Consider the following 12903-nt stretch of genomic DNA (forward strand, 5'->3'; position numbering starts at 1 on the left):
ATTTTCAAGACGTCCATTTTACTGAAAAATAAACCTAATATTCCGGAATTTGCCCATCTCTCAAACAAGCCATATATGGAATAGTGCTAGCCTGGAGCTACAAAATTGACTATGCGCCATGTTCGGGGCACACATTACATGGCTGGCCCTGCGTACATTTATATCCATGACTGAAGTGTATGTGCCCTGCCGCAGCTGTATCCTGCATAATTCATGATGTCTCCACTAGCTGGTGTCTGTCTGTCAGCACTGCGTGTCCCCTGTCCCTCCCCATCCATTCCCCCTGAATGGTAATGACAAGCCACCAAGCGCGCACACAGCCACCAACAGATCATAACACAAACAGAAAACCCATTAACACACATCCACATAGGTGTACAATTACACAAAGACAGACAAAAACATACACAAAATATTACACACCCCACACACCGTTGTACCACAATCCAAAATGTGGAGGCAGGTTGACAATCTGCAAACTCCTCATACGTAAATGTGTGTGTATTTTCATAGGTGTACATGTGTGTATCTGCACTGCTTTGAAGAGCTCCTGTTCGGTGTCTTATGACAGGCCGTCAGTCTGCTGCTGCAGCAGCAGAAGTGGTGGAGTCCCAGGGGAGGCCTCTAAAAGCTCACAGGGTTCTGGGGGTGGGGAGCCCAGACTTATTGAAAGCTTTTCCATGTTCATCCACCCAGCTCTGCTTCTCCTCCTCCTGCAGCACTGACTCCACCAGCCACATTCCGCATCCAAATGCAGCGAAAACTCACTAACCCTACCCTCTAACTACCCATCCCTTTCCTCGCATTTCCCATTCCATCTCTGCATCTGTCAGTTTTTCCCAACATCTCTGTATCTTCCTTTCCACTTCACCTCTTCTCACCCCCCTAGTCGTTACTCTCCCTCCTCGAATTTTGCATCTGTCACTCTCCCAGTACATCTCCATCTCTTCTGCCCAAACTATTGCTCTCAGCCCCCTCCTCCTTCCCATCCTCCCACCCCTCCCCCCACCAGTAGAGCAGCATATCCAACAGTACATTAACCTCCATACATCTCTGTGAGCTTCTCCAGTAGACACTTGCCTCACTGGGAACCCCTGTCACACTGTGAGGAGACAGTAAGAGGGACCCTTCCTTTAACGCTGAATGACTGGTGAAGTCTCTAAACAGTGCCAGAGGCTTTAGCCCTGTAGCATGGGGGCCCTGACGGTGGTCCTGGACTATAAAACCACAAGAAAAAATAAAAAGAACATGAGGATGGTAGCTGTCACAATGCTGACTTGGACAAGCTTGGGAAGAAGTCAGATTGTGGGAGGGAGGAGAGAGAGATAGACGTGCACACTGAAGCGGCAGCTGTGGTGACAAACATCTTGTCGCCTGAGGCATGCAGAGCGTGCAGGAGACTCAGTGTGCATGTGAGTGCTTGTTTGCATCCCCAAACCTTGAATTCTAATCAGCCTCAATGATGAGAGAGGAGAGGAGCCTAAAAACAGACTGATCCCTGAGCCACCAATCATTCATCCCCAGATTCCTCTCATGGTGTGATTAAGAAATAGATAAGTGTATTCATGGAGAAAATTGTTTGCAAACAGTTGTTTTTTAGTCACATTTAATGGAGAAAAGAAGATCCTAAAGGGCTTGTTCACCCAAATTACAGTAAAACATATTTTCTCACTTACTTCTGGTCGTACCCATGTAGATAGTTTGGGTTTGATTTGCTCATGTTTTTTAAGATATCTTCCCTCCTCAATACAATGGAGGTGAATAGAATTTTACCTGTGATGCTTGCAGCATTGAAAAAAAGGAATAGTTAATCATTTTGGGAAAAGCGCTGAGAATCTTTATATTATGACCACCAGGGTACCCAGGCGGTCATAATGTTATGGTTGATCAGTATATATATATACATATATTTAGGAAGTCACAGCACTTCAGTCCAGCACAGTCTGGCATGTAACCCCCTAAAAACCTGAAATTATGATAATGTGTTAATTTAGTGAGCTTTGTAGGTGCCTATATGTGTATTTTTTGGCCCCTATAAAATCTATTCTGCATTATCTAGAGTAACAGACACTGATTCTAGAAATTGCTGTTTTTTTACTTTTCAACACCCATTTCTCTTTTGGAGGCCTAAATCAAATTAAATTGACAAAACAAGACTATTTTTGTCTGTTATGCCCTTGAAATGATATTGACTGTAGAGATTTCAAGGATTTCTGTGGGACAGTCACATTGATTTGAGGTAGTGAATAAACATCAACATTTCTGTTGTATGATCTGCCTAGCATGGTGACAGACTACAGTAACAGAAAAGACACTAGTCTAATCTATGGATACATACGGGTGGCATGAAGTTAAATGGATTTCTTCAATGCAGTCAGCACCATGAACAAATTTTCATATACTGCATTAAATTGGGGTGAAAGCAGGAATCTCAAAAACCTGGACGGATGAAACTGAAAGTATGTGCATGGCTGGATACCATTACCATTTCATTTTTCTGTATGTTTGTGAATTTAAAATGGAAATAGATTTTTTTTTAAAACAAATGACGAAGCGTTGGATCTGACAGCAAAGTAACACAAAGCTGGTGGTCCTAGTGCACGGGTTTTTTTCAATTTCCACAAAAAATCTTTTCATTTCTATTACCTGTGACATAGTGTTCACTCATCAAGTATTGAGTACTGGTGTGATGAGAAAGCTTGATGAGAAAAGACTGTGTTTTCATAGTGGTGCGTTTGTCTGACCCTGAGAAAAATCTACCCCAAATCAAATTTAACTCTAAGAATTTAACTCTACAACAGAAATGAAATGTTTCTCACAAAACTTTACATGTATTTGTAGATCTCTGTTTTTGAGATAATGAGTGAAGAATAGTATCACCTTGGACAAAGCTGCCGTACAAGATTTCTCCTTTGATGGACTATCCTGCGACTGTTTTTTGACGCGCAGGACACACACAAAAGAGAGTAAGGTTAGAGAGAGACAAAAGGAGAAACGCAGGGATCTAAAACACTATAGAAGGTAATGAAATGTGTGATTGCCTGGACTGTGCCATTACTAAGAGGTCCTCAGAACCTTCTCTGCCGCAAAATGGGGAGGAGGATAAGTCATTATGGTTAGGTGTGTTAACACATTCTCAGTAGCTCTAAGACACACACACACACACACACACACACACACACACACACACACACACTCCCCTTCCTCAGCATCTCCGAGCAGCACCATGAGGAAATTCATTTACTTTAAGATGGGCAGTAAAAAGGACGCCTCGTAAAAAAGGTCCTTTATGTGCAATCAATACCCGAACCAATGAGCAAGCAGGGAGGCTCAGTTTGCTTCACTCAAACACAAGCGCGCACACACACACACACACACACACACACACACACACACACACACACACCGAGAGAACTGTCATGACTTGACTTTCTATTAGCTTGGCCGCTTGTCTCCTGAAGGACACTCCATGAAAGGTTGAGACAGGTTATGAGAAAGGTGTTGCTGCTACAGATTAGACATACAGTGCACAGTACACCTGGCACAACTGCAGGGATTATAGTCGGTTACCTTAAATCACCAGCACTGCAGGGGGTAAACACACTGAATAGCATCCAAAGAGTCTTATCACAACATTGTGTTTGACATATTTCCATGCATGAGGGCAAGCAGTGATATGGTCTTCGCTGTAAACACAGGCTGACTTAATGCTCGGTTAAACTATCATGCCCTATCGGATATTGTGCATCAGGAGTTTGTGCAGTTGTAATTTGGATGTGGCATAAAGCCTAAGAGGAGTAATGCCACACTGATTAATATGGGCTGTGATATGGGGTAATTCCCATACTGCTGCAACTGCAGATCAAATCCTCCATCGGGCCATTGGAAGAGGTACAAGCTCATTATTCACCATGGAGTGCAGACCCACACAGTCAGACACACACACACACACACACACACACACACACACACACACACACACACACACACAATGAGTACAGCAGAGCACAAGCATTGAAAACATCTCAGCATTTACAGATCAGCTGTTTTGTCGGGGTCAAAGCAAAGACAGCTCCACAAAGTAAAAATTATCGCTGCCTTTTTAAACAAGAGCCCAGATATGCCAAGATAACTAAAGCAGTAACTTTGATCTTAAGTACCTTTCCACAGTAATCTCCCCTCCTCTTTCCGTTTGTCCTTTTCCTGTTAGATCTGAAGGAAATAAAACACCCACTCGACTTACGTCACCTCCTCTTCCTGTATCTCATCCCTCCTCGCACATTCAAGCGAGTCTTCCTTGAGCTATTTTTAAGGAGCGGAACGTAGGAGGGGAACTAAAATAAACTCTTACCTGTCTCGCATCTTTTTCCAGTAAATCCTTGCTGGCAAATGCAGTTGTTAGGTGAGACGCAGGTTCCTCCATTCTGGCACAATCCGTCACACATAGCTAGAGGTAGACCAGAGGAGAAGAGCTATTACTCACTAAGATTAACGAGCATTAACTATGTAATTAGACCAGCAGCAGCATATGTATTTGCATACAGAATAAGAGCTAATTTGGTGATGTGATTCATTACAGGCTCTCACGATATTATTTTCTGTGATTAATGGATCTCACCACGGTTAATTCAAAAGTGGTCATTATCCATGGGTAGGCTGTTAGTTAATGTGTCCCCCAAAACACAGAGAAGTCTTCGAAGTTGACGGAATACAATGGAAATAAATGATATATATATACACACACAAATTTACTTCCCACGAATAAAGAAAGCCCTATACAATAAAAAGAGTACCACAGACTGTTTCAAATATTTTTAAAGGGGCACTTCAGCAATTTAGTTTTGCACTTTAGTTTGATTTGATTTTTTTTTTTAAATGGTCAAAACTGAAGCAAAAAAGGCTGAGATATCCCGACCTTTATTGACAGTGTTTAGGTCAAGCTCCAAAAATACTGGACGCCACATGAAGCAATCAAAAGTATCTTTCACCAAACCCTCCCCCTTACCCTCTCAATGATGTGATGATATCACAATGACATAATCAGGGTTATCTTTAGAGCTGAAACGATTAGTCGTTTAATTGATAATCAGCAACTATTTTGATAATCAATTCATTATTAATGTTCGTACGTTACATTACCATTAGCTATAGAAACAGACATGTTTAATGTTTAAAGAGAAAGATTGTTATATGATTTAGGTGAATTTGAAGATGAAGACCATTAGATTTTAGCAAAATGTTCCTTATTTCTGATAACTACTGATAACTTGAGCTGTGTTCTTCTTTTCAATGTAAGTTCATGTCTGAAAAATATTTCACCAGTGCAACAGTACTTTTGGTGCGAATCCACTTGGGCTGGCCACTTGTATGTGCATAACTCACATAGTAGTGCTTACCTTTGCAGACTGTCCCATTGCCAGTGTAGCCTGGCTTACAGGAGCAGCTGTGGCCTCCAACCATATTAAAGCACAGGGCATTCTCATCACAGTTGTGGAGCCCGCTGAGGCACTCATCATGCTCTGAAGACAAGAAAACACAACAGACATCATATAAACATTTGTATTGTATATTTTTTTTAAAGAAGAAAAAGCAGCTGTGACAGTGCAGACAATTGTCATCCTCAAATCTGCAAATCACTACTACTATCAAGAAAATAACACTTGATTAAAGAAAACGAAATGTTTATTTTCCTTGTAAATGTGAGGAATGATGAAAACCAGCTGGTAATTTGTTTCACTTTCCATTAAGAAAAAGGGATTTGAGACTCAGTCTTGGATTAAATGACTTGATAGTTAGACAGCTGTGAGTCTAGTAATGAGACATCATTGATAAACAGCCGGCTGGAGAACGAGCCATTTCTCTATGTCCTATCATGATCTGTCATAAGAAATTGTTTCAGATGTTTTCTCCAATTTGTTGTTCTTTCTTGGCACAATATGAGGAACGATGCTCAATGATGAATCTGAGGACTACTGAACTAGTAGAACTACTACTGACTACAGAACTACTGAAAATAAACTGCATTTGCAAATACTGTAAATGTATACTGATGTACTGTATTGTGATGTATTTAGCATTTATGAGCCACTGGCTGCTAGTTTGAGTGTTATAAATTGGCACAATTGGTCTTTAAGTATCAAGAGAAATATTTTCTGTAAGTTTCAGACGAGCATTAAGAAAATGTCCCTAAAGAACCAGGACTCCCAGGCTCTCATTGCTGCTGCCCTGGAGTTAGTGATATGTTATGAATACCCCACTGACAAGCTTGACAAATGGCTACAGCCCATGACAACATACTGTATCCAACTGGCAAAGAAATCTCTTCCCCTCTATCTGGAGAGGAGACTGAGGTGGCAAAATAAAATGTAATAAAGGCCTGGAGAATAATCTGCTATACAAATACTACTGTACAAACAGTCCAAAAAAAACAACATACAATAATAAATGTAAAAATAATTTTAAATATGTTAAAGGCACTATAAAGTCAGATATTATCTACTGTAAGCCCCTATAGATGCATAGACGGATAACAGGGTATGGAATTATAAAAGTAATCAAAATTAGTGGGGGGTTTTTAACCATACAATATGCATTAATGTGTCTCTACAGAGCAATGTGTATCTCTAATACACAAACTGAACAACTACTTGTTTAGTGTCTTTATGTTGGAACTATAATAACCTCATGGTGGGTGGATAATGCAACCCAAATAATGGAGAGTAGACCATTAAGAATACAGGTTGTTAATGGTGGATAAAACATCATTTTTAAAGTGGTCTTTTTTTTTTATCACGATACAACCTTCATTTGGTGTTACAATTATAAGAAAGAAAGAAAGAAAGAGTCATCATATCTATTATAGAAAGGAACTGAATGAAAAGGCCTCTCCAGGAATTAAATGCTGTAAATGAGACAATTTGAAGCTGCAGGGGGAGTTTTCTTATTTTTTATGATCAGATCAGATCAGTGTTTCAACTTTTATTGTCAAGAAGCTGTTAGCTCAGATAAATGTGATTTTATTTCTGTCAAGGCTGCTGGATCTGAACAGTTTACTTATTTGAAATAACATTATGTTTAGCTATCTGAAAGGTGCACAACATCAGTATTTTATTGCCTGCATTACACCCAACACCACAGCTAAATCTTTTTAAATAACTCCCCATTTTTAGTCTGTTACCACCAGCCGGACCGACTCCACTGCTGTGCATTGAACTTGCAAACAAACCTTTTGCACTAATGGTTCATGTTCATCACCTTTAAACTAAGTCCGTCACACTGTGCTGACTTATTGGACCGATGTTTTTATTTCCAATCCCTGCTGCAACCAAGACACTTTAACTGCAAAATAAGTTGAACATCTCATCTGATGCTGGAATTAGACTTGAACTAGACAGTTAAAGAATTGTAGATCATTTAAGCCCCCTCTCTTGTATGAAGAAGCATTTTACTGCTTGCCCTTCGTCTGCCCCTGAATACAAAGGCAGATCTTTATCCCTCTGGGACACCCAAAGAAAGAATACTCTTCTATTGTATTTTGGAGATTCACATAAATATTGCTCTCTGATAAGTACTTGCTTACCGAGCACCACTTCAGCTGTAGAGCAGAAAACTTTATGGACTTGTTTTAACCTTCTGAAGTATTATTTTCCTTATTTAACAACTCTGTATGCCATCATGATAGAAGGACGCACAACAAAAAAACAATCTGTCTTTTGGCAAGGAAGCTCTCTCTTCAGTGTTTGTAAAACATTTAGCCATTTTTCCTTTTGTATTATCGTGCGTTTATAGTGCAGAGAGAACTTTCAAAGTAGTCGGCTAAATCTCTTTGAAAGGCTGGAAAACACAAATGCGAAGACTGCAGTGCTAATCTGGGGGATAGTTTGTTTCTAGATATACAAGTGAACTCCAGGCCACACTGTGCCTGGCAGGGGACAGAAATAAATTCATTTCTCTCAGCTGTTTCCTCTCACACATTCTGTTCAGACATTAAGCAGATCTCAGAAGCCTTCCTCAACCACAGAGATATAATATTTTTGCGTGTGATTCATCCAAATGGGCCTTTTCCCCACAACTTGGGCCTTTTTAAATGCATGCAATCATGAAAGACAGTGAGGTTTGAGGACTGAAAGATGGCACCTGAAGAGTGAGAGGATCAGAAATGTGAATGCTTGTTGCAGGAGACTTGAGCCGCATCATCCATTTCCCTGCCATCATCCAATCCATTATATCTCCTGAACAGACCGTGGGCTCATCCAAATTGAAAGTGACATTGTGATGAGCTCCTCCATCGAGGGTTTGATGTATGTGTGCATGTGTGTGAGATGGATTGAAGGGCCCTTAGGAGGGCCGGCTGCTCTGCTCTTGTTGCTACATCACACACACACACACACACACACACACACACACACACATACACGCCTGCTGTTGGGCCGAATTAAAGTTTGCTCATCGGCATATAAAAACAGTAATAGGAGCACAGGAGATGAAAGAGAACAAGGCGGGGTTTTTTCCCAAGGTCACATCTGCCAGAGCGGGGAACAGCCAGCCGTCAGTCTGAACAGACAGGGCAGCACGGCCACCAGGTGCTCGTGTGTGTACGTGTGCGAGCAGTGTGTGTATTATCACCATTACCCTTGAGTTTAGCGCTAGTTACTTGTAATGTTGGTTATTTAGGAATTTAGGCATATTACACTGCTGCACTCAGTGTAAGCGACTCTAAATTTAATCACCAGCTAAATCCCTAAAATGTGTGTGTGTGTGTGTTTGTGTGTGTGTGTGTGTGTGTGGTAGTGGGAGATAGGTATTTCCTCGCTGACTGCTGCTGCTCAGGCTGGAGACAGATAAACAATCAATTATGTACAGCCTGTCACCAGGGATCTCTCACAAGCTGCCGGTTTCTCCTCCTGCTTGACTCCCTCCACCTTCTGCCAAAACAACACCAGCCTCGGCGAGGTCTGACCGCAGGCTACTTTCCCCAAAACATTGCAGCCTCAACTTCAACTTCACAATTACAGGCCTGAAAGGAAGATGATCTTATGATACGTATGTCAGGGACAAACCTTTGCTTCCTCTGTGATTCTGCATTTGACTGCAAGGGTGGCAAAGAGGATGGAAAAAACAGAAGAAACAGAGAAATTCGAATTGTTTTGACCAATGTTTTCTTTGTTTTAAGCAAGTAATGGCCCCATTATAATTTGAATGTGTCTATATTGTGGATGCATTTCCTTCAAGGCATCAAAGGTGCATTGTTTAGTATGTTTTCTGGACAAACAGGAGGAATGGCATTGTTCTTCCAGCACAGATGGTAGAAGACAAAGTGCCATGGAATAATATCTTTCAACATATTTAAACCTGCAGTAACAGATCTCTTGGCCACTTGGGGGCAGTGGAATAAGTTTAACATATTGACATTTTAGGTTGATGTGGCAAACCTTTTAGCAAACAGTTGCATATTGACACATCAGCAGTTAGAGAGCAATATTATCATCCATTTGAGAGTGAGTCTGGCCACCTGATGGATCTAAATCCAATATTCACTTTTAGCTTTTGTCTTGATAAATTACTATATCTGGCTGGGGTGCCCTCGTAGCTCACCCTGTAGAGCTGGCGCCCCGTGTACAATAGCTGTGTCCTTGCTGGAGTGGCCATGGGTTCAACTTCATGGTAGAAGTGTACAGTCAGTTTACAGATGTTTTTTTGGAGATGTTTATGGAGCCTTGTTTTTATAAATGTCTCCACATTTTGTGTGTATGTATTTGGACATACATGCATAGGAAGAGTACCGGGGAAGGAATGAGCAAACAAAGGCAAAGAACAGCAATCTAGAAACCATGGACATAAACAATTGGAGGATCTATTGAAAAATGTCCTGTTGGAAAAAAAATTGGAGTTACTTTTGAAGAAGATACTTTTAAAAACAAACATTTAACATTTATGTTTGTTAGACCTCAATGATACACACAATGTATCAAAACTCCTTAGGGCCTTTAAAATATAAAACACATAGCACCATTAGCTCCCCTATCAGCAGCAATGTAAGTCTTGTAAGTCCAAATGCCTGTGCGATTCCCTTACTTGAGCAGAATTCTTGGATTTCATGGAAAAAGAAGCAAAAACTCTGTTTATCAGATTCCCCCCAGCTGCCAAACCCTTTGAATCGTCAGACTGAAAGTCATCTTTTTCTGATCTCTGTTGTTGCCAAACCCCCTGCCCCACCTTTGGCCCCTGTCCACCGTTTCCTCCCCTTCTCTGCCCAGCCCTCCCTCAGTTCCTCTGCCTCAGGGGCCCTGGGTCTGGTTATCGCAGGATTAGAACAAGGGCACACAACCTGCATACACACCTCGGGCACAAGCTCACGCATGCACATGTACGCCTAGCACACACGCACACCTCAGGACAGCCCTCTTTAATAACATTCAAAGGGAGAGAGCACAACCAATCCGCTACCTTTCATGGATTAGCTGCTAATCTCACAGAGCGAGGAGCACCTCGGGCACTTTGGGGAAAAGACGAAGAGGAGAAGGGAAGAAAGAGGAGGAATCTTGACCTTCAAGATCAAGGATAAAGTGCTAGTCAAATAAAAGGGGCAAAAGAAAGTTGGGGATGTTTCTTTTGCTAAAGGCTCCGCTGGATATGGAGTCTGGGCCGTGTCATGACACTTGGTTGTACATATTTCATTTAAACAAGTACATGAAGTCTACATGTTCCAGTCTACCACCAGCTGGGATCTGAACCTGCGACCTCCCTCTCTGCAGGTGGTCTGGATGTAAAATACAGACTTCTGTCTGAGCTCACTGACCCCCTGACAAGCCGAGGAGAAATATAACCAGAGCTCCATGCTGTTTTGTCCAGGCTTAAATCTGTGGATCAGTCCTTTAATCCACTATTCTGCACATAAACACTGAGCCATGAAATGAACTACAGTCAACTTAATCCTCTTTACTAGGCAGACTGGTTCACATACGACACTGTAATGAATGTGGAAATATGGATATCAATACCGGGACATTGTTTCTGCTGAGTTTGCGATTCATTAATTGGCGAAACCCATTGAGGATGATAAAGGCGCTCGTATATCATTGGAATGTGCAATGTCAATAGGAACTGAAAGGGGGGTGGTTTAATGTATCCTTCCACAGCTGTAATATTTCTTCTGTGGGCAACTTAGAGGAAGCAGCACTCCCTTTGAACTATTTTCAAACAGAAGCAGATGTTCAACTGCTATTAACAAGCACTAGATTCCTACAGCTACTAGCTTAGCATCTTCCTACTTTTACTGTCAATTACTGCCACCAGGACTAGAGAGGTGACACTAAACTCTGCACATCAACATGTTTAAGCAGGAGCCCCCCTGGTGTGTTTTCCAGCGTTCATTAATTCTTTCATAGCGCCTTTCTAGTTTTCCGATAACTCAAAGCTCTTTACACAACATTCAGCCATTCACACACACTCACACACCAATGGCACAGCAGCGGAAGCAATTGTAGGGTCCAGTATCCTGCGCACTTTGACATACAGGGGGTGGAGCCGGGGATTAAACCGCCAACCTTCTGATTAGTGGATGACCCGCTATACCTCATGACACCTAATTTTTGCTACAATTAATCTTTCTTATATTTGGTGGTGAGAGGTGCCTGTAGTTGTAATTGTGTTCAGTATCAAGCTCTCTCCGATGGTGGACATGTGGGAGCTGATAGTCCAATAACTCAGTGGGGAGATTACGACGGTAATTTGACTGAAGCAGGGAGAAAGTCATTACATCAAGCCTCTGCATAAGCCTTGGTTTAATCACACAAATTGACTTTTATAAGGCGACGCATAGCAGTGTATTCCACTACAGTGACTTGAAGGCATTTTAATAGGAAACTACATAAAATATAGTGACACAATTTAATCCACTGGGTTTGGGGGTATTAATCTTCATTGTGAATCTAGGGAATGAGCATATAGTGGAAGAAAGACAAATGAGTAAAACAATAAAACTTGCCCGCAGCTCAGAAGATTAGAGAAAACATGGTGAGTGAAATCACATAAGGTACAGGGGCTGTCTAAAGATAATATGGAAAAAGACTGAGTAAGCGAGGCGGTTTCTTTCTCTAAATAAATCACGAGAGAACAAGAAAAGAGATGAATGTGCATTTGTTAAAAAACAAAAAAAAACTATTCCTCAATCTCAGTTCTAACTTGTTTATGCCTTGCAGAAGCCTGTTCATAAAAAGACATAAAGTCACAAATGCTTAACTTTGCTCTATTATTTCCTGATTTCCATTGACAGGGGAAAAGAGAAACTCTACAGGGGGCCCAGATGGAGCAGGAAATGGGAGTTTTCACCGGGTGTTCGTTGTGTTGCTGAGCCTTATGGCTTCAATTCAAACTCCAATGGCACGGCAGGAAGGCTGCGGCCCTAAATCCTCCAGCGTACAGCGCGGGCGGCAGCCAGCCCCTTCACTCTGCTGCTACTGAGTTAGTTTGCATCGGTGCAAATTGCTTTTTTAATTACTGACACTGAGGAAATGCAGCATGTTGCCTCCTCTTTGGAGATGATGCACACAGGGAGCTACTTAGCATCATGTTTCACAAGCTGCAAACAACTGCTGAAGAATGATGTGGATCTGCCACTCATCACTGTGGACTGATATCGTGTTATTCTAGATGAAGGACAGAGATGTTATATTATGGAAGGATTACTGACTCAGAGTCGTCTTATGGATTTTACTCTATGTGCGCTCCTGCATTTATAACGAAGTGATAACTTTGAATAGACACTAAAACAACTACACCTGACTTTAATACTCCTTACAACGTCCATCTGTGTTTCTGTAGGATCCATTACTTCTGGCATTAGTACTATAAATTAAATCAATGTTTTTGTTGAGCTTAAAGATTCGGTCAGAACAGTCAAGG

General features: G+C 41.4%; 1 protein-coding gene across 2 annotated transcripts in view; it reads right to left on the reverse strand.

Moving 5' to 3' along the window:
* Positions 1-12903, reverse strand: part of nell2a (neural EGFL like 2a) — a 79311-nt gene that overhangs the window by 19787 nt on the left and 46621 nt on the right. For both annotated transcript variants that reach the window (XM_051382406.1, XM_051382405.1), the window contains exons 14-15: positions 5397-5519; positions 4352-4447 (exon numbers count right to left, since the gene is read on the reverse strand). In XM_051382406.1, coding sequence (XP_051238366.1) covers positions 4352-4447; positions 5397-5519 — 219 coding nt within the window. The remainder of the gene's footprint in view (positions 1-4351; positions 4448-5396; positions 5520-12903) is intronic.

The sequence above is a fragment of the Dicentrarchus labrax genome, unplaced genomic scaffold (genome assembly GCF_905237075.1).
Source record: "Dicentrarchus labrax unplaced genomic scaffold, dlabrax2021, whole genome shotgun sequence".
Taxonomy (NCBI): domain Eukaryota; kingdom Metazoa; phylum Chordata; class Actinopteri; family Moronidae; genus Dicentrarchus; species Dicentrarchus labrax.